General features: G+C 37.0%; 1 protein-coding gene across 3 annotated transcripts in view; it reads left to right on the top strand.

Moving 5' to 3' along the window:
• Positions 1 to 24,024, top strand: part of FAR1 (fatty acyl-CoA reductase 1) — an 89,118-nt gene extending 65,094 nt beyond the window's left edge. For all 3 annotated transcript variants that reach the window (XM_065838173.2, XM_065838172.2, XM_071808882.1), the window contains 10 exons: positions 2,469 to 2,644; positions 5,307 to 5,486; positions 8,254 to 8,431; positions 9,389 to 9,433; positions 9,564 to 9,682; positions 10,159 to 10,226; positions 11,777 to 11,948; positions 18,494 to 18,623; positions 19,082 to 19,209; positions 21,081 to 24,024. In XM_065838173.2, the coding sequence (XP_065694245.1) occupies positions 2,469 to 2,644; positions 5,307 to 5,486; positions 8,254 to 8,431; positions 9,389 to 9,433; positions 9,564 to 9,682; positions 10,159 to 10,226; positions 11,777 to 11,948; positions 18,494 to 18,623; positions 19,082 to 19,209; positions 21,081 to 21,240 (1,356 nt within the window). In that variant the 3' untranslated portion in view covers positions 21,241 to 24,024. The remainder of the gene's footprint in view (positions 1 to 2,468; positions 2,645 to 5,306; positions 5,487 to 8,253; positions 8,432 to 9,388; positions 9,434 to 9,563; positions 9,683 to 10,158; positions 10,227 to 11,776; positions 11,949 to 18,493; positions 18,624 to 19,081; positions 19,210 to 21,080) is intronic.
• Positions 24,025 to 27,827: the final 3,803 nt, after the last annotated feature.

Genomic DNA, 27,827 nt, shown 5'->3' with positions numbered 1-27,827 from the left:
ATAGTGGGGAATACTTGGGCAGGGAGGAGAGAAGCAGTAGTATAGGCTGACTTAAACTTCAGTAGGACTTAAACCTCAGTATAGCTTTTGGGAAACTCTTGTGTTTTAAAAGGCTTTTGAATCAGAGTCCAAATCTTCTGCTTGTAGTCTGTTATCTCAGCAGGAGTTGGTATAACCTGATGTTTCTTATGAGTCTTGGTGAGTGCTTTTTTGCTGGAACAGGTTCACAACAGAAGTTCTGGTAAGCAGAACTACTGCTTGAGGTGATCCTGCATCTAACTCCCTAGAGTGAGAGCATGAAGGGATGGTATTGCACATCTATGCAGAGATGTAGACAGGGCCAGATATTTGTTCTGTCTTCATCACACAATGAGACATTAGATTGAAAGTGTATTGTTTAACTGACATTGATGTAATCAAGATTCCTCTGAAAGACTATGAAAATTTTTAACAGAATATGTTTTCTTAAATTGTGCAGTTGTAAAGACCCTGCCAGTAAGATTTCATGATTTAGATGTGCTCACTAAGTGTTCTACAGGTGCTTGGACATTCAGTTTCTTGAAGAGTTTAAGATATAAATGGGTGAATGTGATGTTTAAAATAAGTTGAGCTGTAATAGGCAGAAAATATTAAGGCTTCTACTTCCTTTGGACTTCACATATTTAATTCCTCTGTTAATTTGCTATACATATTGCATGTGCTCTGGGTGTTTGTTCTTGTTCCTCTTTGTGCTAGTATGAGGTATGTAGGAATAATGCATAGCTATAGATGTGAAAAGGGGCAGAACAGATACAATGTACGAACAAAAAGTACCAAACCGGTTCTTTGTTTAACTGGTTATCCATGAGACTGCTTTTCAATTATAATGCATGCCACGCATTAATATGGTTGAAAGGTGGTTGCTTCAGTTCCCTGGAGGCAGGTACTATCTTTCCAACTAAAAACATAGCAGGGTTGTTTTCAAAATGACAAAAAGCTTCCTGTCCTTAGGTGAGCACTGTTTGCTGTACTGTGTGAACTACGAATTGCAGAGGTTTTAAAAGCTGTCTTGGCAGCCTTGTCCTTTAAGATGAAGATTCATGTTTGAGAAATCAACTCAAGTCCTCTATCACTGGACATGTCCCATATTCTTACTGTGGTATTATATTACTGATCCTACTTTGGGTGGCCACACAGTGAGCTGAAAAATATCTACAAAAACCCCATTTCTTCGGTTGGACCAGAAAGCTCATGTAGTCATGCAGCCATGGGACTACTTGCTATTTGCCAGTGCAGGAGAAGCAACACAGAAATGAAGTTAGAAGGGGGACCAATCTGGTAGCAGCACAAACTTGTACAAACTTATGTTGCCTCATGAAACTGCACATCTAGGTGACATAATTTGTAGCTGAAAATTAATTGACTTCCTTCTGTAAAGAAATATCTTTTAACTATTTGCATTCAGGTTAGCTGCATGCTTGGAGGAGGGGGAAAAAAAGTACTGCTGTGATTTTTAATACATTTTAATCAACTTGTGTTAAAGCAGTTGCTAAGATATTGGCCCTGTACAAATAAGAAGAGGGGTGTGCTCTTGTGAAGCTTTCAAGTGTGTTTTATTCCCACAGTACTATTTTGCTCAGGAAAACTTGCATACTAATGAGTGAAAGTAAGACAAGGCAAGAATGTTTATCTATGTGAATTAAGCCACATTGTTAGCACCCAGTTAATTGTAAGAACAGTATCTGATGGAATATAATACAGGTGAGATGTTTTCAGTGGGAATAGTTGAACACCAGTTTGAGAAGACTTGATCAGATGTTCTAACATGGTGCAGAGGCTTTAACCCTGCCTTTTTCTTTTAAGTAGTCAGAGATACAACTTTTTTTAAATCTGGAAGTTCCCCAAAACTGGTGTAATTCCAGGGTAGCATTTCTTGAATCACTGGAAATTTTCAAAGCTTTATGAAAGCTTTCTAAGCCTAGAAACCAGCATGACTCATGCAAGTCTACAAGAAATTTAATAGTTATTTTCAAGCTTGGAAAGTGGGCAGACTTCTCCCTTTCCTTCTGCTGAAAGAAATTACAGTACTTAGACTGCTACTTAAAATTTCTTTGAGTCCTGGTGTCTGATAGACTATTAATTCTTCTGATATTGGTAGAGATCTGTTTTGAAGGCTAGGAATGAATATATGTGTATATATATAATATAAAAATGCAACTTGAAGTCTTACCTTCTGTACAACTCATGCTATACTTCTTTCACCATATGGGATAAAGTGTGCACAACTTAATCGCTGAATATGTTTATGGGAAGTTGCTAACATATTGTAATATTCCTAGCATGTGTTTCTAACTTACTGATGATCTTGAAGCAAGGAGGTGTAATTCTGTATAGGAAGAACATGTAGGGTGTTTTGTCACTTGAATGAAACATGTATCTATGATATTCAATGACTATTAGTTTGAATTTTTAGTATTTTTTTTTTACAGCTCTTTGACAGGTTGAGAGATGAGCAGCCAGACTTCAAAGAAAAAATAATAGTAATTACAAGTGAACTTACACAGCCTGAACTGGACCTTAGTCAACCAATCAAGGAAAAACTTATAGAATGCGTTAATATTATATTTCATTGTGCTGCTACAGTCAGATTCAATGAAACGCTAAGGTGAGTCTAAAATCCTGTATTCTCTGGTCTGGTAAACCAATGGTGCTCAAAGGAAAGGGGTAAATCAGGTGTCTGCACAGTCCTGCAAATATTCAGCCTGACAGGCTGCTTCATGGACTCTCTGTGCTTGGTCAGTTTGGTGATGCTCCTTAAAGTAAGAATCTTTTCCCCAGACTCATCTTAAGTTGCTGGGTTTTCATTTGCTCTTCTTAGAAAGACGCAAGAATATTATTTAGACCTGCTTTGCCAGAGGTTAGAATTCTGCTATTCAACATGGAAAAGTTTGTATCTTTTTAAAGTTTTAGGCAGAAGGACAAAACCTTTATTAGTGCTTAGAAACTAAATAACTATTTTTTTACTTTTATTATAGGCCCCTCAGGTTTTCTGTGTTTGTTTTGCTTTTTTTCTTGTGGAGTTTTTTTGTTTTTTAACTAAAACCCTATCTTTCTGAAAGGAAACTGTTAAAGAAGCTAAGGCACATTTTGCTATTCTGAGTCTTCCTAACATCATGTGTTGTACTGATCTCTGGGATGGTAGAAAGGATACGAATAAGCCATATGTACTGTGCTAACTAGTAATGTTAGAATGGGTGTGTGGAGGGGTTCTGGTGTGTGGAAGGGAATACAAATTAATCATTTAGTCGTCTTTGTTAGAAGGGAAATGCACATTTTCAGATAATGACTTTTTGGCGAAACTATACGTGGGGAGTGTTGTAGCACTTGTTCTCTGCCTGATGAACAAACAGAAGATTAGATATTGCTCAGCTTTTTCAATGTCTCCAGAAAGTCCTCGATTAAGAAGAGTAGAAGTTTGCATTGGAGGGAGTAGGTAGGGAGAAGTAGATGCACAGGGGAAAAAGGTGAAAACTAAAAGCTGAAAACTTGCCCATTGTACAGAAAATCTATCAAGAAAATACTAGAGAAAGTACCAGAAGCAAGAGAAGATTATATTTGCCTCTGGCAAAAACAAGTATTTGATGTAGTGCTGAAACGCTTAAACCAATTTGGCTGAATGACTTTGAGGAGTAACTCCAGTTTTTATGGATGGGGCTGGCGTGGGAAGTAAAGCAACTTTGACATAAAATACTTCTCAACAACTCAAAGAAGATCTGAGTTACGAAGTTCGGAACTACCTCTCTGAGAATGCTACACTGTGTGCTGAAATGCCATAAGGTGGCTCATGGTCACTGCTGTTTCATGGTATTGAAATGTCGAGCTGCCAACCTGACAAAACTTCAGAGGGACTTTAAAACAATTTGGAAGACTGGTGGAATGGGGTCTTGGTACAAAAAGCTTCTGGCAGTTTCCACATTCTTGGTGGACTAAGTATGTTGTTCAGTGAAATAGAAAATGCGAGCATTTCTTAGGTGCTCTGGCCTCAACTCTCTCCTGACAGATATGCTGGAGTGGCTGGAGGAGCCCTACAAATCTGAAGACCTAGAGCAGCCTTCATCAGATATTTAGCAGGAATAACTAATGAGTTCAAAATACTTGACTTGGGGCCAGTGGTAGGAATAAAGTCAAGAAAGCAAAGTACTTGAGCTTGTTGTGAAACTTTTTTCCTAATTTTTATTTGCCCTATGCTTCTGTGTCTTAAAATGGTGTGTACAGCTTTGATTATGAACTGCTTCCTTTGACTTCTTTAAAGAGGCAGTGAAGACTGAGAATAATACTTTCATCTAAAAAAAGAAGTAATTTATTGGGAAGTAACATTTTCTGTTGATAATTGCTTTGGGATAGTGGCCCTCCCCTTTTCTGTCACCCCAACCCTTCAGTAATAATGTGTGATAAAGCATTCTTAAACTTAGTGCTTATTTGTGAAGCAGCAACGTTATATTTTTGCTAATAGAACACTTTATTGTGAGGACTTTGATAAAGCTGTATTCTTTAAACTGAACTGATTAGTACACTGTGTACAAGAAAACTAGTGCCCATAGTAAGTCTGATGGGCTGGAGATAATATCTAAACTGTATAAACTAATCATAGTAGTTGGTCAACAAGCTATGTTCCGGTGTGAACTGTAGAGCTATACCTACTCTTTCAGTGTCCTTAAGGACTCTATTTTAATGAGAAGTAGTGAAGTTGGAGAATTAAATTGTAGTTCTCGGTGTCTTTCCTTTTTTTAATTCCCCTCCTTTCCTTCCTGTAACCCTGTTTTGCTGTAAGTCTCATGCTATCTTACAAGAAGATGCCAATCCCCACCTCACTAGCCCTCTGAGCCTTCATTCCAAGGTGTTGACATTACTCAGCGTGGACTAGGAAAGTTCAGAGATGCCATTACATTTGACACACATCTCATGTGGCAGCTAGGTGTTGTGTTATTTCCTTCATGTTTTGTTGAAAATGTAGGATTGGGATTTAGCTTGAAGAGATCAAAGATAGGCTGACTTTCTCACTCTTGTAATGGAGCATGAGGATGATAATGAAAATAGGATAAAAGTTGGGAAAATTATCCTGAACATTATGAGATGCTCTAGATTAAGAGTACAGCGTATTGTTCTAAACAGCAAGTTAGGACACTGATGTTTTGTGGGGGAAGGTGAGGTCTTTAGGAATACTTCAATACCCATCACTGGGGCATCTAGGAGTGAACAGAGTAGTTAGTTCATTTTGCTTGTTTTTGTCTTGCTTACCGCTAATCAAATTTCTGTTTAATCAACAGAGATGCTGTTCAGTTAAATGTGACTGCCACACAACAGCTCCTCTTCTTGGCACAGCGAATGAAGAATCTGGAAGTATTCATGCACGTATCAACTGCCTATGCATATTGCAATCGAAAACAAATTGAAGAAATAGTTTATCCACCTCCTGTTGATCCCAAGAAACTGATAGATGCTCTCGAGTACGTGTTATTTTTCATGAAGCTACTTCAGTAATCTATCACCACTTGCTTGCTAGCAATGAAATACTAAAAAATGATTAGGAACCTGAAAGATGAAGAAACTAGCTTATGGTGTCTTGTAAGTCAGACAGCATGGTTGATGCTTTTCAGTAAAAGGGAAAGACAGGTTTTCTAGGCACTTTCAGCTGAGCTAGTTGTGGAGTAGTACTGAAGGAGGGGAATGATAATATCTCTGCCTCCTATATGCTGAGAGAGGCAGTTTTTCAGCTGTGTAATGAGCTGAATCAGGAGTTATTACAAACAAAAAAGCTGTGCTGTTACAAGTATGCCACACAGGCATTGTGAAGGAAAGGGATGAAAACAGGACAGTCACCTTTAACAGCAGCCTCCACTATACCCACTTAAAAGCCATAGCAAGATCAGTCTGAGATAATGAAATAATATTACTTAGATGCTTGGAAACGCTACTGTAGAGGCAGTTCTGTTAGTTATTCAGAGAGGACAAACATTAAATCTGTTTCTGTAGCTTTTTAGTCTTGAATTGTGCATTACTGGGGGAAAAAATTACTCATTCTGTATTTCTCTCTATATATTAGCTATCCTGAGGTCTTATTTAGTAGCTGTTAAACCCTAACTGAAACAGGTGGCAAATATGGGATAAGTGTAATGTAATAAATAATCTAATTTTAAATCACTCTCTCACTTTCCTGTCATACAAAATATTGTTCTTTGTAAGAGATTTAGGAAACTAAAGATAACTAAAAAGTAAAATGTTTTCTTTAACTTGGTATTATAGATGGAAGAGCACTAACATTAAAAATGAGTACCTACAATGCACATTGAGCCAACCTTTTTTGGTAATGTTGACTTACACTTTCAAATGAGAGATTCTGAAATAGTCATGATTTTGTCTACATTTTCTTTTCACAAGCAGGATAAATGTAACTTAAATGGCTTGGTTTGGGCTTGCACAGCTGTATATTTTAGAACTCATGGCAATGAGGGAAGGCTTTTGTAATCTTATACAAGAGTGATCTCTCTTGCCAGCAGCTGACTGAGTCACAAAACCAGATTAGTCTCTCTCTCTGTGCTTTTCTACTCCTCTTCCTACCTCAGTTCAAATCATGAAGACAGTTTGCATGTCAGCTTTGATTGTAACGGAGCATTTGTGACTAAGAATAACAGTGTTGGTGAAATTCCATTTATGTGGCTAAGATGGTGGCTGGCTGAGGAAAGTAAAATCCAAGTTCTTTTTAGAAGTGGAGAACACCCAGGTAGTTCAAGAGGCACACCTTTGTGCTTGTGTGCTGTGACTGGAGGTTATTACAGTTTTAAATACAAACTGCTGAATGAGTTGGGAAGCAAGATGAAACTGCAAGGCTTAACTAAATTAAGGGGAGAAACATGCTGACCTGGCTTGCTATGAAGGTTTGGGATTGCTCCACAAAGGTGGAGGCGATGCAAGAAGCCCCAGCTGCACTATGAGCAATGGCATCGCTTTCTAGATCACTTAATGCTCACTGAGGAGCAGAGTGCTTGTGTCCCAAAGGCTCACTTGCTGTCTGCACTGTTTGAGAATGTAGTTGACACAATTAGGGTTATTGTAAAGGAATATACTACTGACTCTATGGTTGGTGTGTAATAAGTTAATTACTTGGGGGGAAAAAAAAGCAGTTTGCTTCTTTCAGTGGACATTGAACATATGACCTTCCTCTTTTACTGTGAAAATTGTTTTCATTTCAGTCTGTATCTTTTTTTTCTTTTTAAAGGACAAAAGATTTCATGGTAACTTTAACAAGAAAAGGAAAAATATTTAATGCAATTCATAAGTGTGCTTCCTTTCTACAGTACACCATATGAAATAGTTGTGAAACACTTTTGGAACTGAGCACATGTTCTGGTGAAAGAGTATTTTTCTTTGTTCTTGGTATTTACTCTCAAATGTTTAGATTTTATGGTTTAATTGGAAACAATGGGCATGAAGTCAGTGTAAACAGCCTTCTGTAAGTTGATAGTAATGTCCTTAAACAAAACAAAATATCAAATAGAATATTCTTCCTTAAGATCCTTTTTCAGAAGGGTTTTACGTGTGCAGTTGCCACATTATTTAAATAGTAGTGTGTAATCAAAATGAGTAATAGGCTCTATTGAGCTTGATTTTTCTGGCCTCTGGGATTGACCTTTGGTTTAAAACCATGTAGCCTCCTAAAATCCCACTCACCAAAATATGGGAGTTAGGGGGTTTTGCTTATTTAAAGATAAGCACAGTATGAGCTGTCAGCAGATGCTTATTTTTTGATACACAAATGCTTATGGAAATGTTTTAAACTTTCAGCTGTTTAAGGTAGAAAGAAGTATGTGACATGCTAACTTCGGTTGGAGTTGGTCCTAAATTCTGAAAATCAAGCTGAGATTAAAAGTGTGCTGGTTTAGTGTTAGTTACTGGGGTTGTTGCAGAAACCTGAAATACAGAGCTGAGTTTTTCATTATTGCCTAAACTCCTCCACAGAATTTCTTGTTCCTCTGTGCTTATACAGCTTCTAGGGGAATGCTAATGCTTCTGTGGTTTTGGTATAGGTTTTTGTTAGTGGTTGGTTGGTTTGTCTTCGATGGTATTTTGAAGAGGTTGGGTTTTATTTTTTTCTGAAGTATTTTTGATTTATCTAGTTATCTTTTTTACATGTTACTTTGCCCCTCTCCCCCTGTGCCTCCACCCAGTGAAGCAGCATGCGGTCATTTACACTCGCCTCTTGTTTTGTTTCTTTAGGTGGATGGATGATGGCCTAGTGAATGATATTACTCCTAAACTGATAGGCGACAGACCTAATACTTACACATATACAAAAGCCTTAGCTGAATACCTAGTACAACAAGAAGGTGCAAAATTAAACACAGCCATTATAAGGCCGTCTATTGTTGGTGCTAGCTGGAAGGAGCCTTTTCCTGTAAGTCATTGAGTTTTTACTTTGCCCGTAAACTGTAGTTCATACTTGACAGCCTGTTTATCTAGTGACTTCTGTAGAGGAAAAATCTTGTAGACTACAAAGGTGGGGCTTGGTTGCTTCTAGATAGCAACTCCGATACAAAAGCTGCCCAATACAGTATTCTTATGAGGGGAAATTTAGGAGTAAATTACTTCTAATCGTAGAACAATACACTTCAATCACAATGGGAGATAAACATACTATTTCACAGACAAAATAAGCTGTCAGCTTTTTATGCCATGATTTTGTGTATCTGATTTTCCCTCTTCAAGATGCTTTGCTATGTCAGTAGCTGCAAAGGATGACTGAGAAAACTGGGGACTGCAGGACATAAGATATTTTGGCTCTACTTCCTTTAGTCATACCTGTAAGCTTTGCAGGAGATGGCATAAGTTATGTACTATATGCTTTATCGATATATACTGTATATGCTTTGTGGGAGATTTGTGTTGGAATACCTTCTTTGATTCAAGACTGAATGTCTTTCAAGCCCTTAACATCCTTATGACTGATTTGGCATAGCATTTTGAGTATGTACAATGTGCATGTCAAACCAATAAATATATAGTATCTACTGGCACTAAAGGTGGGCTTGAATGTCTTCTGTTTGAAAAATACTAATAATAGATAGCAAAACTGCTTATCTGTTCTCTCTGAGTTGCTAGAAGCTAGTCTAAAAATTATTGTACACTTGGAATCCTTTCAACATAAACATATTTATACAGACAATACTCTGCGTTTTATTCACTAAGAAAGAAGCTAATATCTCTTTGAAGGGCCAGTGAATCTACAAGTAAATCTCTTGTCTGAGTCATAGTAACCCCTTACACTTGTAGCAACTTCTCAGATTTTCGCTTGAAACTGCCAACTTGAGTGTACTCTAACCAAATCCTTTCCTTCCCCCCCTGTTCATAATAGGGATGGATTGATAACTTCAATGGACCTAGTGGTCTCTTCATTGCTGTAAGTAATGGATATACTTAATTTTTTTCCTTCTTTTGGAAGGCAGCAAAGCTTCATATGTTTTACTGGTGAATTTTCTGTCTTTTTTTTTTCTTTTCTTTTTTTTGTTCTTGTTGTTTTGTTCTTCAAGGCAGGAAAAGGAATTCTTCGAACAATGAGAGCTTCCAACAGCGCAGTAGCAGATCTTGTTCCAGTAGATGTTGTTGTCAATACGACACTGGCTGCAGCCTGGTATTCTGGAGTCAATAGGTACAATGGGTGACAATAGAGAGTACTAAACATTTTGAAATGATATTGTATATTTTAATAAATCTGTCTTCTGTTGAACTTCTAATCAGTGTCCTGCTGTTCCCCTGGGACAAAGGAATCTAAGGTTCTAACAGTGTTAGTCCCTCAAAGTGTAACTTCCTTATGTCAAAGAGGAAGGCATCACCTACTGATACCGTTCTACAAGCTTTGCATCAAAATTACTTCCTGGGCCTTGTTGTAGTCAATGCAATCTACAGTAATGTAGGTGATACCGTCTCTGAAAGAAAATAAATATGATAAAGAAGGAGAAAAATATTGGAAGATGATACGGGAAGCAAAAAATCTAACATAGAACTGAGGCTTTTTCCTTATGTAAGTGGTGCTGTTGATGGAAGGGATAACTTTGGGTATGTCTCTTTAAAAAGTTACTTTTAAAAGTTTGTCTTCTAACTTGCTCTTTTGTATTTTCCCCCCAGACCAAGAAATGTCATGGTATATAACTGTACAACAGGTGGCACCAATCCTTTCCACTGGGGTGAAGTTGGTATGCCATGTTTTTTTTTTCTTTTTATTAATGAGCTTTAACAGAAAAATAAGGTTAAATAATAAAAGCACAGGCTATAATCAGTAGGTCATATTGCATTTTTATTGTTGAAACTAGTATAATGGCCATACCTCTCAATTTTGCAGTGTATTGTGCTTTTCTATTATCTTCCATTGTTAATTCCCTCCCTTGTAGTATTATTGCTGTTTCATTTTGTTCTTTTCATTCCGTTAAACTATGAGAGATCTCATTTTTGTTTGCTGCCATGACCTAATCTTCAGAGTGTGGGGAGTGTACAGACAGAAGCAGTGCTCAGAGAAGCAGTAGTGATGTTGAGTTTAATGCCAACTTTACTAAATACATACAGATAAACAGCCCGCAATTAGATGGTTTTGTATATCTGCATAATTGAGAGGTATGATTATAGTTTTGCACTTGTGTAGCTCTGTTTGCTGTAAGTTAATTGTTGATTGAGGTGGCTTTTTTAATCTTCAGATAGCTGCATGAGACTTTAACTATTCATGTCCAGGGAAAAGGAATCTTTAAGAAAATATGGCCACCTATTTTTCACGTCTTAGATATCCCAAGTAGAATGTAACTGGCATGCCAAAAGCTTTGTAATACTTTTTGTTATAAATAACAGTACAAGCTGACTGGCATGGTAAAGCTATTCATTAGCTTTTGATGTTTTAGAAACATAGTTCAACTTGTTGTTTGTTTTATGTCTTTTTTTTCTTTCAGTTAACTTAAATGCTTAAATCTGTTTTGTTTCTCTTGACTACTTTCTTTATGCTTTTTTTACTTGCTTTTGCCCATTCTATATGTATGTATTTATGAACATTATTGCTTCAGCCAAACTTGGAAAATTGTTGACTTCATTTATATCCCGATTTGAATTGGAGTATTTAAACATTGTCTATAAAACCGACATAAAGCTACAAGAAATGGTTACAAAGATGAGGTGACTTTCAGTGTAAGGTTTTAAGACGCTGAGCCTGCTTATCTGTCATGTACAGAATTTTCATGTGTCAGCAGGGTTTTCTCATGGAGTCCCATCCTAATTGTTTGTTTTCTTAATACTTAAATATGGATAAGTCATTAAAAATGTCATTTGAAAAGCACCTCAGATGCTTGCAAAGTCCTCAGCGTGTTTTTTAAATTATTCTTCACACAAGAGATTAGAATAGCCTTCTTCATAAAACATAAATGACTATTTAAATAGCTTTACATGCTATATAAACAAATTTCTGTGAATTTTTGAAATTGACCATTTCTAAGATGGGGAAGAGGAACAGTAAGAGAGAAGCTACAATAAAATATGATACTGAAGATGAAGACATAAAGACCTTTTGATTATAATAACCAGTTTAACAGTATTTTAGGTTAAAAGCTTATGACTACGGTTTTGTTCCTGTGGATTGTCGAAGACTTAGCGTGGCTATTTAAACAGCATACCGAAGTAATAAATATTGTACACTGTAATGTACTTTGAAAACCACTAAATTTTACATGGCTATCATCATAGCTGTTACGCAACTTTTCTTTCTCAGAATACCATGTAATTTCTACTTTCAAGAGGAATCCTCTCGAACAGGCCTTCAGACGGCCCAATGTAAATCTAACTTCCAATCACCTTTTATATCATTACTGGATTGCTGTAAGCCATAAGGCCCCAGCATTCCTGTATGATATCTACCTCAGGATTACTGGAAGAAGCCCAAGGTAATGGTGACTAGCTCTGTCTTGTCTGTTCCTCTTGACTTTTAAACAAAGCTATGCTTACACTATGATGTATATTGATTATTTTTAATATTTTTTTTCTTCCCCTGAATGCTTTGTGACTAAAACTCACCTTTTTTTTCCTGAGAACAGGTCCTTGAATTCAAAGTGACTTTGAACTTTCTAGCAAAAATGAGGGTGTTTTTGTTGGATAGTTTGGGGGTTTGAGTAGTCAAGGTAAACAGAATTACGAGATCGAGCAAGTGATGTTTGTTCTTGAATAATAAATATCCAAAATATGTTGATCCTTATTTTTTCCTACAGGATACCACATTAATTTGAATTTCAAGATAAATCCATTAGAAGGGGCAATAAGGCACCCTAACTTTAATTTACAATCCAATCCCCTCTTGTGTCAATATTGGACTGCAGTCAGCCACACAATGCCTGCATTTTTTCACGATCTTTTGCTCAGATTGACAGGTCAGAAACCATGGTAAGAAGGACAGGGCTAAAAATACCTTGCTAGTAAGGTGGTGGCGACTTGTGAAGAGGACATGGCTTGGACCCTATCTAGATTTACTAACTATAAGCAATAACAATCCAGTGGCCATGTGTCTTAAGAGATTAACGACTGGCTCAACAATGTCACCCAAGGTGTGTCTTGGACCAGAATCCTCGTCAGTCATTAAACTCTAGCAAGTGGCTTGCATTAAGATTGTTGTTGCTATTATAAACTGAAAATGGAACAGGAGACGGAGTTAATAGTTGTGGGTTATTCCTGTAAATAACACAACTTGATCTGGTATGTTGTATCATCTCAACATTCCGTTCAGTTTATAATATTTACACTAGTATCTGGCTAACTTCCTAAGTGGTGAAAGTGGCATAGCTATGCTAAATAGGCTAAACTAAAATATGTAGAAGGAATATAAGATGTTGCTTCAATTTGTTTCAGATTTGCCAAACTAAATGATCTTAGCTCATTGCATATGTTATGTTTTCAAAAGTATTTGTCTTCAGATTCTATAAAATCTCCACTGTGGTGACAGTGTATTAAAACAAGTGAGTATTCATTCATTGTCCTGCAGTCTAGGTCTGTCTTACAAGGAGAGGAAAAGTTATGGAAACAGACTCAGCACTGGATCAGTAGAAGGAAAATGTCTTAAGAGGTTTCTAAACTGCCTTGGGTTCTGTTGTTCCAAGCCTACTCAGTAGTGTAATACTTAGAGCAACAGTAGTGGCAGGAGCCTGTGTCTCTATGGTACTCCTCCACATTAAAAAATTGTACACTCTTCAGGTCAAAATAAGTTATTGAATGTACAAGTTCCTAGCTTTTATGTCCTTTTCAAATTTTAAGTTATTTGGAATAAAATCTGATAGAAATTCCCTGACAGATGTGAAGACTTTATCACTCACTAAAAATAGTCATGCTATAAATGCCAACCTACTGTCTATCAGATGGTTAGGAAGTAGTACTGCCAGAATCTTGTCAGCCTTTAAAAGGCGTCTAGTCTAAGTATTTGACCAGTGAGAGTAAAACAAGGCTGTGAATAATCATGTTATTTAGAATGTTGAATCTCTGTGGTGTTTTTCCTGGAATTCTTTACTTGATATCCAAAGATAGAATTTAGAACTTTAATCAGTACTAGTGCAACTGCTGACATTAAATATGTATTTTTCTAGCCTGTGAAGTATTACTGATGTGAATATTCCGAACAAGTTTAATACACAGTGGGTAGATGAGTTTCCTATCATGCATAAGATTTCCAGTTTTGAGGAAAGATGGGAGATTCAGGTTAAGCTATTTTTTAGTCACTAAGGTTATTCAAATGCACTTGAAAGAAAAGCTTTTTAGCTTGATAAGCCAGCCCAGTTCCAGGAATGCAGCTCTCATATGGCACCCCTCTTTTTTTAAAAAAAGGGAGTGTACCAAAGGAGCAGTAGAAGCAAGTAAACCTAAGTGCAAGCAAGACATGCAGTGTTAAATCCTAATGGGTTCCGTGTGTTGTTTAATAATAGAATAAATTTGGGACAAATCTGTGCTGCTTTTATCTAGTCTTTTGGCTCAAAATACTTCAAAAGCTGCCTTAACTGGTGGGCTGGAGACAGCCATGGTGTAGGGATATACTACCATTGTGGTTGTTGTGTCCAGTTGACAGAATGGTTTCAATTACCAAGTAGCATGTACTAGGAAACCTCTAAAAGCCTTGGAAACATTATTGGAGATTCTTAAACTCAATATAATGCTGTTTTAATTGAGGAAGGGCTGGCTTAATCTAAAATGTGACCTTTTTCCACCACGATTTAACAGAAAAACTTAAGGAGTAAAGTAAAAAAAAAAAAAAGTAGTAAAATTGGCACAAGAAAATTCAAATACTGTGCCAACTTGGCTTCACGTGGTCAGTAGCCTGCCCTCTCAGTGCTGGCTCTGAATACACTTCTGAGGTCTCTATGCTGTACAATATAGGAAAAACTTGAAGGAATGAAAGACTCTGTAGGTTTAACTGTGCTGTTGTCTTGCTGTCAGAATATTGTACTGCACCTGAATGAGAAATCTATAGCGAAATTTATAGTGGAAGAAATAGATCAGGCCTATGACCCTTCAGAACTAAAGGATTATATTAATAATAATAATCACTTCCTGTTCAGGGGTTTTTGAAAACATATCTGTTGAAATCTTTCTGCAATACAAAATGATTCTTCTATGCCTCACTTGTGGAAGCTGTTTTTTGTGAGGTGGAAATATTTTTTTAATTGTTTTTACATCTAGTTGAAGGTTCTAGAATTCAACAATTCTCTGATAATATTAACAGTTAAGGAAAGGAAGAAATAACGCATGTAATGCTTCTTCCAATTTTATAGAAAGAATATGTACAATACGGTTTGGCATAATGAAGATTTAATATCTTACACTAAATACTTAAGACTTTCAGCATTGTGCAATTACATAAATAGTGGTGATAATCGTTAGTGCCTGAGTGTTGTCAGTAGCCTGCCGTATATACTTAGATGCATAGCAAAGCTTATTAATTGTCTAATTAACTTTAACATAAGGCATAGTTCTCCCTTGTAACTTTGCCTAGTGCTTAGCACAGCAGAACCATATATTATTTAAAAATAATGTAGTGTATTGGAAATCTTAAAGCCTCTCTCCAGCAGATATTTCCAGTTACTCTCCAAGAACAGCACATGGCATGAAATATTTAAAGCTGTAATTCAGGGATATCTCCAGAAATTAATTTTCTGTTATTGTCTTACAAAGCTGAACAGAAGGTGTGGTTGATGTATGTAGGGAGGTGCAAAGGACATAATTTCATACCTGTAATTTCAATTTATAGCCTCTTAAAACTTAACATGAAGTACCTTTCACATTGTTACTGTCTTACAAACCAGAAATGAGTAGAGAGTACACTTTGAGTAGGTTAATAATGTGTTTTCCTCTTGGAAGCATTTTTAAGTCGTGCACTTAGAGGAACCTCAGAGCTTCTGGCAAGATAAGAATTCCAGTAGTGTATTTTGCACCTCAAAATTTACAGCCAAATGAAAATCAGAACAAATCTGAAAGTTTATTTTGTGTTTTAGAGGAATTGTTTTTAAAAAAGCAAACAAAACTATCTCTAATGCTTATGCAGAGACTTGCAGATAGGTAACCTGTAGATCCCCTCAAGGATGAGTCTGTGTTTAACATCAGAACTGTTTTTAGCCTGGAGGCGACAAGTTGTGTGTAAGACTTCTTCAAAATACAGTCACAGCCTTAAGCCAGCTTGCTTTCAATTGTCCGGTATTGAAACATGCCCACCTAATTTATGGATAATTGAAGTAATTATTGATTAAAACTCTTCCTGTGATGTGCTTCTCAAACTGTTACAATGTATTTTGTGTTAATGGCAGTAACGTCTGCCTAGTAGAGGCAAAATTCTGCTTAGTATGTAGGTGAAAGTCTTGCTTGCTGTCACACTGATTACCGACTGCTGCTAATGTCCAGTTCATTATGATGATGAGCAGGTTGACTTTTTCTGTCTCCAGCATATGAAGGAGGTGTGATGCAATCCTTGATGTTATACTGACTGGTTATATATTGCTTTGGTATTTATGAATTCTATTCAATGACTATCTCTGAAACAACCTGTGAAGTGTATATTTCAAAACTTCAGGTTGAGATATAAGTTCCATTATGAGTATTCATGCTCTTTGTTGAGTTGTGTATATTCTCATTTGCAGGAGGAATATGGTGCTATTGAAGTTACAAAACTTAATCTGCTAGAGCTATGCAAGTGTCCACTAAATGACACTCATTGCTGACATCTCTGGATATGAGAGGCTGTTGCCATGCTCTTTTTCTTCTCAAAATAGTGTAGTTTCATGTTAATTTAGTGCAAACTAACAAACTGTCATCAAGGAAGTTGGTCCTCTTCTGCCAACTTTGTAATTGATCTAGCAGTTGAGAGAATGTGGAGATGATTGATTCTTTTAACTGATACATCAAGAAACTAACCCCACAAATTAAAAAAGAAAACAAAAACAAACACAAAACCCCTCACAAACAACTACAACAAAAACCCAAACAACACAAACCCCCCCAAACCAAAACAACAACAAAACCAAACCAAAAGCAAACAAGAAATCAAACAAAAACCATGACGAAGAACCCCACCACCACACACATTTTCCCACCGGTGAGTTGAATCAGCTGGGTCTGTGGCCAGTCACTAAATCCTGTTTGAGATGGAGGGAGGGAAAAAAATCAGCAGCTGAGGTAGAACTCTTTTTAGCTACTTGATTTTGTTGTTGTTGTTGTTTTAAGACTGTCAGTAGACAGACCTGTGCAAAAACTCTGAGCACTTAACCAGAGTCTCCTGTTCAGCACTCTTGTCATCCAGGCCCTTTTGCTATGAGGTCTTGGTAGCTTATCTGGCCAGTGGATTTTTGCTTTCTAGGTATTGAATTATCTTTTTTTTTTTTTACTTGACTATTATAATTTGTTTGTTCAGTTTGCTCTTGCTAGCACATGTTTTAGATGCAATTCCTAATTATTCTTGACTCAGGGGAGCTCTGGTTCAACTAAATTCCCAATGTTGCCACCTTGCCCAAATGGTTAAACTATAAACAAGTGCTTGAGAGCATCTAGAAACATCTACTAATAAAATTAGCTGGTGGTGTAAAATCTAAATACAACTCTTAAATTTAATGCTGTAGATAGGTTTCTATGGGGATTAAGGAAAAATATTTGTACTTTTTGTGCTTTAAAGATACTTTACTTCTGTGGACTCTGCAATTTGTGTTACTCCATTTTGCAAGAAGCAGCAGAGGCAATTTTCATATTCCCTTAGATACCGAGATGCCAGCCATTAGTGACAGTAGGGGACACTAATGTGATACAAAATACTTTTAGAAGAGTTTCTGGGACAATGTGCTATATCCTTTCTACAAATATGAATGCATCAAGGCAACTTCAGAGAAAAATCAGTGTTTTTTATTGCTTCAATGATCTTTGTTGATCAAAACTTCAGAAAGCCATTTCCTGTTAGTGCTGGGTTGTTCTGCTTTCTTTGGCTTCCCCTTTGCTTCAAATGATCACAGTGTCCTGCTACAAGGATCAAACTGGAAGCAGTTCTCCGAGATGGAAATGCCTTAAGCACTCAAAGCAGGAATGTAATAGCATTAGGTTATGTTAGTACTAGTTAGTTACTAAGTAAAATTGAGTGACCATCTCTAGCACTATAACACTTGAAACAATTTTCTTGTCAGAAATGTGGAAACTTTCTATCTGGAAGACTGGATGACCTACATTATTTTGGATCTGCTCCAGATAGTCTGATCAAAGAGAAACTTGCCCAAATTGATCCTTGTAACATAATTTCTCTGTACTCCAAGGGATGGTTTTGTAGAGTTACTTCCTCTGCATAATAAGGGATGATGGAAGGTATTTCTGCATATTTTGAAGTGGCATAGAAATGATCACCTAACTAGCATGGCCTCCTATGGTCTGTCTGTACCCTTAAGTATTTTCCTGCCCTTTGCTGCAGAAGCAGCGGGGTTAAGAAGCTAAGCCATATTTCTGATGGTTGATCTCTTAGTGACTCTAATAAACCAATTTTGGTTTGTTACGGAGAATCTGGTCTTGCACAGTATGCAGGAAGATCAGGGAAGCTTGTTCCCTTGCCTAAAGTTGTCATGTGCATGTATTCTGTGCTGTGCAGTTTGATTCTTTCATCAAGTTGGATTGTTCAGTACAGCTAGATATTCCAGCATGCTGAAGTGAAAAATAAGAGTAACCAACACAAGACAACTTGTATTTTTTTTTTAAGAAACTTACTGTTGACATCTATAATTTCTGATTCTATATAACCATTGGACAACCAAACTCCACTTTATTAATATGCAGAAACATCCTATTGATCTAATATGCTTTGGGTGCAGAGCAAGATGGGATGTGTTAACATAGGGCTGTGGGGCTGGAGGGTAAAAAATATACAGTCTTATTGTGTTTTTCTTGAACTAATCTTTCCAACTGTAACCTGTACATTTCATGCCTTGGACTGTAGGATGATGAAAACAATAACACGTCTTCATAAGGCCATGATGTTATTAGAGTACTTTACAAGCAATTCTTGGATCTGGAATACTGAAAATATGACTATGCTAATGAACCAGCTAAACCCCCAAGACAAAAAGGCAAGTAGCTGTGTGATGTGGGCATGGGAACTGAAAGCAAAATGTAAGCTTGTTGATTTAAGATTGGATAAGGATATGAACTGATAATGCTGCTTACTGTAACATAGAGCTAACTCTAGTACTAACTCAGCACTGGAAATTCCTGTCCTGTCCTTTCAGTTGTGCCAGGGCTGTGTTATGTACTACCCTGTTTCCATGAAAATAAGGCAGGGTCTTACTAATTTTTGCTTCAAAAGATGCTGACTTTTTTACATGTATAGCTGCCTGGACACTATTTAAATAGATTTTTTTTTTTTTTTAATGAACTGTAACTAGGGCTCATTTTTGGAGTAGGGCTTATATTTCAAGCATCCTCAAATCATGAAAAATATGGTAGGGCTTTTTTTTCTTCAAATTATTATATGTAACAGGTGGATTTTTTTTAGGCAATTAACAGTGAAAGCTTTTATTTTATGCAGACATTTAATTTTGATGTTCGACAACTACATTGGGCAGAATACATGGAAAACTACTGCATGGGAACAAAGAAATATGTGCTAAATGAAGAAATGTCTGGCCTCCCTGCAGCTAGGAAACACTTGAATAAGTATGAACTTTTATTCTTCTGCTTATATTTTTCTGTATTTTCCTGCCTTTGTCAAGTTTTGTTTAATTGCTTCTTAGCTGCTGTTTAAGTCCTCCAGAATTCTTCTGTTCCTGTCTAATGGTCTGAAAAGCATTTTCTGAAGAAATCAGATGTCATCTTGGTTTTGTTGCTCCTGAGTTGCTCTCAGTATTAATAGTTAAGTGTTGGAGCCCTGATCACTAGTGTATACTGTAATCCGGGTTTCTGATTTTACTCAATTATGTCTTGGAAGGTAAGAAGGTACACAGTAACACAAGGTCAAGAATGGCTAGTTGAGTTAAGGAGGTTTAATAGAACAACAGTTTTCTTCTGAGAATGTGCTCATTTGAAGCAGGTAAGTAAACAGGCATGGACTCTCCACCTCAGAGCAGGAAACTTTGATGTTGGTGCTCTAAGATGACTTCTTGGCTTGTTGTCTGCTGCTTAACTCTTCCAGTTTGAATGGATTGTTGCTGTCTGGAATTTTACTGGTGCAGTTGCCTTTGTTTTGTTCTTGGCTGATTCATAATGACCTTTTGATTGTCTCTTTAAAGAGTAAACTAAAAGTGATTCATCTTGTTCTGCAATACTACTTAACATCTGCTGTCCTGATAGCATGGAGAGAAGTGGTCTAGGTCATTATTTGTCCTTCTGAAAACAAGGATTTGCAGTTGTAGAGTGGATATGTTACAATCTCAAGATGGTAATCTTTGATAATGGTGAGGATAGCTGAAAAGGTATCTTCTGTTTTTTTCTTTTAATTTAGATGCTGTTAAAAATGAGAAATAGTTTTGTATTGCAACAGCATCTGGTTGTCCCCAGCTCTCTGTTTATAAGTGGATTATTTTGCAAGACGTTTCTATTCCAGCGTATTTGCTTTTAAGGTATTAAGTTGATCTCTTCTGTTACCATCTAGCTCTTTAATCTGAAATTGAGGAGTCCATTGCTTCAGTATCAACTAGATGTAGCAGCCTAGGGTACCAGGCATCTGAAAAACTGAGTACATTTTTTTTTCCTCAAATAGAGAAGTGGGCTTTACTTTTGTAATATGGAAATTCACACTTCTTGTTTTCTACAAATAAGGTGTGTAGAGGAAGATGTGGCCAGCCTACCTGTAAAACAAGATAAGGTCAGTGAAGGGCAGTGAGTCTTTTCTTGAAGAGAGCTGCCTTTAAAATACAAATTGTCATGATCTGCTGAACCGAAGGGACTGCTCTAAGAAACCTGAGCAAATTCTGGTTGCTGTTTGTCTTGAAGCTTCCATCTTTACATGTGAGAAGATTGCTAAAAGTTGGAGTTGCCCTAAAAGTACGCTTAGTATCCACTAGTCTTTAAATATAGTTCTCTGAGAAGGAATGAGCTTAAAATTGCAGTGATGACTCTAGGCTCTGTGGCTGGAAAATCCTGTGATGGTGTTTTGTTCTTTTCTTGTTAGCAGCCGTTGGAGTTACTTCTACATATTTATGAAGTTATAAATATGTGGAGAGGAGGGAGTTCATGGTGTTAAATACTCGTTTTTGGGGCGGATGGTGGCCTTCTGTTGCTCAGTTACTGTGTGTGACCTTTGCTTCAGGAGGTTTTTTGTCAAGCAGCTATAAAGCAGAAGTACTTGTGGTTAGCTACAGGGCTGGCTCTGTTCCTTAGTTTTTGTGTGTTCCACTTTTCGGCAGTGAACTATGAGAACCTCTGGTCCTTCACTTATCAGCTTACTTCTGGCATTCACTTAATACCACTCATAATGCATCTTGAGATGAAGAGATTTAAATTCTACTGTAGAAGTTATTTTTCAGTGTTCTTTTCTCCTGCAAATCTTGGTACCTTGGCTTGTAATGATTTCTTTTGTTTTTCCTTAGGTTAAGGAATATACGCTATGGCTTCAATACAGTTCTTGTGATCCTGATCTGGCGCATCTTCATTGCAAGATCACAAATGGCGAGAAATATCTGGTACTTTGTGGTTAGTCTGTGTTACAAGTTCCTCTCCTACTTCAGAGCCTCCAGTACTATGAGATAACTGAAGAAGAGAATTTAGCATTAGGACATCTATGCATATGGTGGTCTAACTGCACAGAGCCTGTAACATGTAGTCATCTCACATTTTGTAAAAGCATAATTTCATCTTAAATTGGAGTGCGAAATATACGGTATGGTATATGTAATGTTAGTTGTGTATCTTCCTGGAAACAGAGAAAATAAAATGGCCAAGTGCCAGGTTGAATTGGCATTAGGCAAGCATTTAAATAACATTAACTCTTTGACCTGGGGAAAACATTGTAGACCACTGACCAACATAACTGTGCAATTTGGAACGTGTTTGATTGAAATCTGCCTTAATATGATTTTTTTCCTCTTAAGTGTTACTCCACATTGAGCAAGGTAAATATTGACTTAGTAGTTGCTAGTTGCTGTAGACCTATTTATTTGAAATTCTTCTAAATTACAAAGGGTTTTGCAAGTTGCAAAAGTGTATAAATGATGGTGGATGTCCTGAAAAAAAATTTGAGGACTTTTGTAATTTGTCTTTACTTTTTGCCACTTCTTCCCTTCTCAAAGTACGGTTGCAACAATGGTGCCTACTTTGCTTTAAAAGAAAAAAGGAAAAAGGAATATCAAACCAACCTTCCTTAATTACTGCAAGGCCTTTTGTCTGAGCTGGTCTTCAAAATGCACTTGGTGATTTAGTTCTGTGCTCGACACTGACTGCATCCAGCTTGCATTTATGTCAGCATGAACAATTTGTTTCCCTGAAAGCAGAATTGATCCTATCATTGAGCAGATAAAAGGAAACATAACCCTGAGGGAGGCAAAATGAAGTCATTGCCTGTCCTTTTTTTTAAAAAATGATTTTTATTGAGAACACAGAGCCAGCACTTGATTGTTACACTTCTGACTTCAAAAGGTAAATGTATTTGAAAGGAGTTTATTATGCTTATTTGCTATTTATATTACTGGTGATAGCAGTTGAGCAAACTATAGGTTTTCATTAAGAGATATGCCTGTTTTAAAGTTGTAAGAAATAATAGCAAATACTTCATGAATTATTGTTTTTAAGTCTCTGAGCTATGAAACTTGATGCATGGACAACAGCAATGCATCAGCACGCTTCCTCATCCCTGCCCCACATAAAACCTCCCGTTTCACTGGGCAAGCAGAGCAACATTCACCTTGCTGCAAAATGGAAGTATGTTAACAGTTCTTCCACCTGTCTCAGATTATTAGGTTTAAACCTGAAGGAATGTGTTTGTTCTGCATGTTGCTTTGTTTCAGTAGGGAAAACATTTGTAAAAATAGCAAGTTGTAAGAAACAATTGAATCCCTGTTTAAGGCAATACATGAAGATCTCTTTAAATTTTGGTTGCACAGAACTCTACCTGAGAACACTGTAATGTTCATCTAGTTGATGCACTGACCAGCACCCTTGCCCAGTGTGTGTTCATTAAAATGAGTTTATACTGATGAATAATGTTCTTGAATCTTCTTGGAAAGGCAAATAATTACTTAATTACACAGTAGCTATTATACATCAAACTTACCCTAGGTAGTTTTTTGTCCTATTTGAATTGAGTATGTAGAGAACTTATTTGGTCTTCTTGTGAAAACTCTAAAGAGAACACTTTTCATGCAGGTATATATCTCATTTTGAAAAGATAATGGCTTCCTTGCTGAAGCAAATATTCTGTAGTAAGTAGTTAAGCTGTAATTCCTCTTTAAAATTACCTGTGTATATATAAAGCTAGAGGTGAAAAGCCTAAATGGTCTAGGACCACACCTTGTGTGAGAGACCTCTGGCTGTGGCTGAAAATAAATTATGGCTTCTGTGACTGAAGATGTTCCACTTTAACAAATACATTTAGGTGTATTACATTTTTAGTTGCCTCCTCAAGTATCTTACTAGACCTGAAAGTATGCTTAAGCATTCCTGCGTTGTAGACTTTTCTCAGAGGTGCCTACTATCCAATGACCCCCTTGTCCCATGTTGGCATGTGGCTGAAGTTTGCAAAAGACAAATAGATCATATTCTGAAAATGATCCTGGTAAGCAATTCACTTCTGAATTTTGGTTGTTTGTAACTATTGTACATGGTACTTTTGATGTTGATTTGTTAACACTGAGAACTATGAAGCCAATGAACTGATTATTTCTGGTCCAAAACACTGCTTAGAAATCTATTCTTTTGAATAAATAACAAAGAGTTACTTTAAACTTAAGGCCGTTTAACCGCTACTTTTTATACATTTGCCAGTGTAGAAACCCAACTTTTTTCCCCTCTTTGGAGACCACGGTTCTGTGCACTGTTGCTATCTTACACAAATTCCTTGGTCATCCTATTTAACTGATGATAAATTCAGTGTCACGTTTGTTACAGAAGTTTTGTCACTTCCTGTGGTCAGTCTGTGAAAGTCTATCCGAAACTGCAGATTCTTTGTTTCCATATCAGAACCCTGTTCTCTTGCAGCTCTTCGTACGAGTGTTTTCACATAACAGATGCTGATCAAAAATATACTGGAACTATATTTCGATACAGTAAGCTAGACTCACTGTACTGACTAGAAAGTTACAGGAGGTATTCCGCTTGGTTAAATAGAAAGAAGAGCGATCTGAAACAACATGGTCACTTAGTAGTTACTGGTATTTAAATTTGGGACCAGGAAAAAAGAAATGTTTTCCTGTAATGTGTTTCTCTGCTGTAGGAGCAGATGTTTGGAAATAAATGCTAAATCCGTGAGCTTTTATAAGACATAAACAGAAATATTGGGTGCCTTTGTTTGTAAACCAAAAATAAACAAATCCCTTGAAAGCGTTGTTACAGTGTTTATTGTATTTTTGCATGGTTTTAGTGTAATTTGTAGAAAATAACTGGGTAGTGTAAATGCCATGAATGTGTTCTTTCCTTTGTGAGAAACTTTGCGGTATTAGTCATCAACTCTTTGTTGTAAAGAAAAAAGAAGGTGGGGGGCGGAAGCAACAACCAAACCCCCCACAATCTAAACCTTCAAGGAGTGTTATCAACACATGTAGTGAGGTCATGGTGACTTCGTTGTTTGTCAGCTTGTTTTCTCCTCGCTGTCATTGCCTCTTCATTTGTAGTATTTAGTTTCAAATTTACTTACATGGCTGGGTGCTTTTTCACATGGTTTAAAAACCACCATGGTATTGTGGTTCTGCAGTAGCTTTTGGATTAACATTTCAAGGAACTGCAAGCAACTAAAGCTGTTTGTAGCATCTACATTTTGCAGTGAGGGGGGAAAAGGCCTATCACTAAAATGGGTTGTGTGGGTTTATTTTGTTTGGTTTGGTTTTTAACCTTAATTTCTTGGAATCATCAGATTTCGTAGATTCCTGTTCCTTTTATCAAGAGCACAGTTCTAGAGATTGAGTGTGATCTGTAAGCTGTGGTTTGGGGTCTACCAGCTTTAAAGCATAAACTCCTTTGCTTGACTTACTACTTAAACTACCAAACAAAGATGGGGTTTTTTGGTTCAGAATTGGAAGCAAGGAACAAAGAAAGTTTCAAGATATTATCCCTTATGTGTCTTCTGCTGTTTAACACTTTGCCCTTTCGTTGTAGTACAGTGTTACATCATACTTTGATCAAAAACAAAGAACAGGTTTATAGAGGTAACCTGGATCTAAGAAATACCCTGTGCAGAGTTGGGAAATATAACTTTTCATAGTATTTGTATGTATTTCACAATCTGCTGAGCACACTTCAAAACAGCAATGAGGAAAAGTCACCAAAGAATGGCTGCTCTGGAGAAATTTAAGTTTATTGTTTTAAAATGTATTCTTGCTGTTTGTCAGTCTTTTTGTGCTGAAGTATGTGCAGTTTGTATTGTCTAGCCTGGTGACATTCACTGTGTGTTTGAGTAGATATCTAGAAGCTGTAAAATAGTTCCAGCGGAGCTGATAGAAGTTGTCTGTTCTGATGGTATAGCACATATTAAAAATAAGAAGTTTACAAGTGATGGTTGACAGGCCTCATCACTTCACATTCTAGGTTCTGTTGCTCTCCTTTAGAGTATTTTTCGGAGTTTCTTCAGGCAACTCTGTCCTCCTTTCTGTCTGCAGATGACTGCAAGTTAAAGGTTACTTAACCAAACTGTGAGCTGCTTCTGTGCCATCACAAACTAAATTTAACCCTGCTTCCACTTTCAAGATATTTATAAATGCTTTCCTCCTTAATGTTATCTTAGTACTTTTCTTCAGTGCGGAGATGGCACTCACTTTGGCTTTCCCTGCTCTGCAACAAATATGACTCACTGATAGATGATTAGTAATTATGCAACTGTCTCTTCTGGAGTATGGAACAATGACAGCTTTGAGCAGCTTTTTTTCCTTCTATGAGAAGCAGGAGAAACCACGACTAATTGGTGACAGCAGAAGTTCCAACATGTTAATGCATTGAATAAAACTGGAATGCTTAGAGCCAAGGGCTCTAGATAGGGTGAATGGGGCTCTTTTGATTCAGTTTTATCCATTAACTGCAAGAGCAGCTATTACTACCAGAAGCCTTTAAGGTTATTCTAATTGAATTGTTTTATCTTTCAGGATGGTAATTCTGTAGCCACTATAACTTCTGAAAAATGACTATCCTGACATGTAGAAGCATGGCCTCTCACTACTTTATGAGCATATGAAAAAAGTAAAGCATGGACTTACCGTAAGATTTTTTGAAATGAAAAAAATTTAAAACCACTTGATTAAAATTTTCTGGGATGTAGAATGAACTCTAAATCTTAAACTGCCTTTGACTCACATGGTAGGAGTTTCTGCTATATCCTCTGTGTACGCCCTGTCTCTACAGTCTACCACCAGGAGTGTCAGGAAGTAGTTGTATTATTGTTTAATCCACAAAAATCGGTTTACCACCTAAGTGAAAGTGGTTCAGTACCTAACCACTCTTGATTTCTATGTATCATGTCAGCACATTAATCCAGACTGAAGACAGCATCTTATAGTTGAATATTTGTATCCTTATGAAACTCAGGATCTCATCCTTCATTCCTGATTGAAGTTATCCCAGAAGTGAATGTCTAGGGACACAAATAGATACTGTTTTAAGCACTTAACTTGGATGGAATTCAAGAATCTAAAGTTAGTAGACTTGATTTCCTCTGTTATACAGTTTTCTCAGTGTGATTCAGAATCATGAGGCAAATACTTAAAATAAGCAGAGACTTCTCAAAAGCAGTCACATTGTGGGGTGGGGAGAGAAAACTGTGGAAGTGAAAGGGAATGGTTAAATTACAGGAGCATGCTGAATGTTGTTAATATCTATCCCTATGTTAGTATGTATGTGGAATTGAGGCTGTATAGACACTGTCATGTGCCTCATTGTGTGTAGAACTTGTGGTCCAAACAGATAAATCAGACAAGAAGTTAAGTCAGCAAGCCTATCGTCTGGCACTTCTTACTCGGTATACTCTCCTATGGCAGTGCTTATTCAACTTAAAGATTCTGTTTGGAGAGAGACAGCATCTAAAGAAATGTTTGGAATATTGCTGACAGTGTATGCAAGTTTGTAGAGAGTCTAGATAAGGTTTTCTTTGCCATTTACAGGATAGAAATCTGCTTGCGAATTAAGTTATTTACATGGCATAGAGCAATGTCCCACAGATAGGTTAATCACTCCTGTGATTAGACTCCCAGTCCATTCAAACAGGCTGTAAAAAAATTCTTATACTTCAAGGAGGTAATTAATTTTGAACAATTTGCATAGTTTAGAACGAGAGGCCTTGACAGCTACCATAAATCTGTAGCAGGAAGAATGGAAATTTCCTGATCAACTTGCTGTGCTGTGCAATTCTTTGCTTAATGTTCCTCCAAGGAATACTTGATACACTTTTTGAGTTGTACTTAATAGTTAAGTGTAATTCTCCAATTGTGTAAAGCTACTTTTACATTGAGATTAGTTTGTTTTTGTTTGCCTATGTTTCAAATCTCTGTTACCTTTCCTGTTTCATAAAGCATCTCCCAATTTAGGTCAGACACCTGCTATTTGTTGATAAAGCATACAGCACATGCTCTCAGGTTCTTCTCCCTAGTAACTAGGCTAAGGATTCAAGTCGACCTCAGGCCAGAGCAGCACAATCCTCCTGAAGCTGTTGAGCTTTCACTGAGTTGCTGTGAATTAACAACATATGCTGTTCTGACTGTTAATGTGACCTGATGCAAGCCTGTAAGTGAAGGAGCTCTCTTGCAAATACAGCAATGGAGGACCCATAAGCTGATTTTCCCCTGCGATCTGTTTGTATGTTGGCAGAGCACTTGTCTATAACCAGCTACTTAACACAGTCTAATGTAGGACTTGTAACAATCACCTTTTTCCTCTGTATCATATTGCAAGAGTGACAATCCAGTAGGCTGCTTCCGTGGGTGTGGTTTAGGTTTAATCTCCCCTTGCTGAAGGGGCTTTTTTAAAAGGAAAACCAGAGCTCTGGATTTAACTATGCTTCACTAAGACCTGGTATATTTGGAGTATTTCATGGTGGGTTAGTTTGCATGGAGCAAACAGCTCTTAAAAACTGTCAGCTCCTTTGCTTTCCTCCCCACCCTGATGCTAGCATTGGTTCCTCTGCTCTTGCCACCCACTCAATCCAT

This window comes from Patagioenas fasciata, chromosome 5 (genome assembly GCF_037038585.1).
Source record: "Patagioenas fasciata isolate bPatFas1 chromosome 5, bPatFas1.hap1, whole genome shotgun sequence".
NCBI classification, from domain to species: Eukaryota; Metazoa; Chordata; class Aves; order Columbiformes; family Columbidae; genus Patagioenas; species Patagioenas fasciata.
The sequence above is the reverse complement of the archived record's forward strand: the minus strand, read 5'-3'. Positions and strand labels throughout refer to the sequence as shown.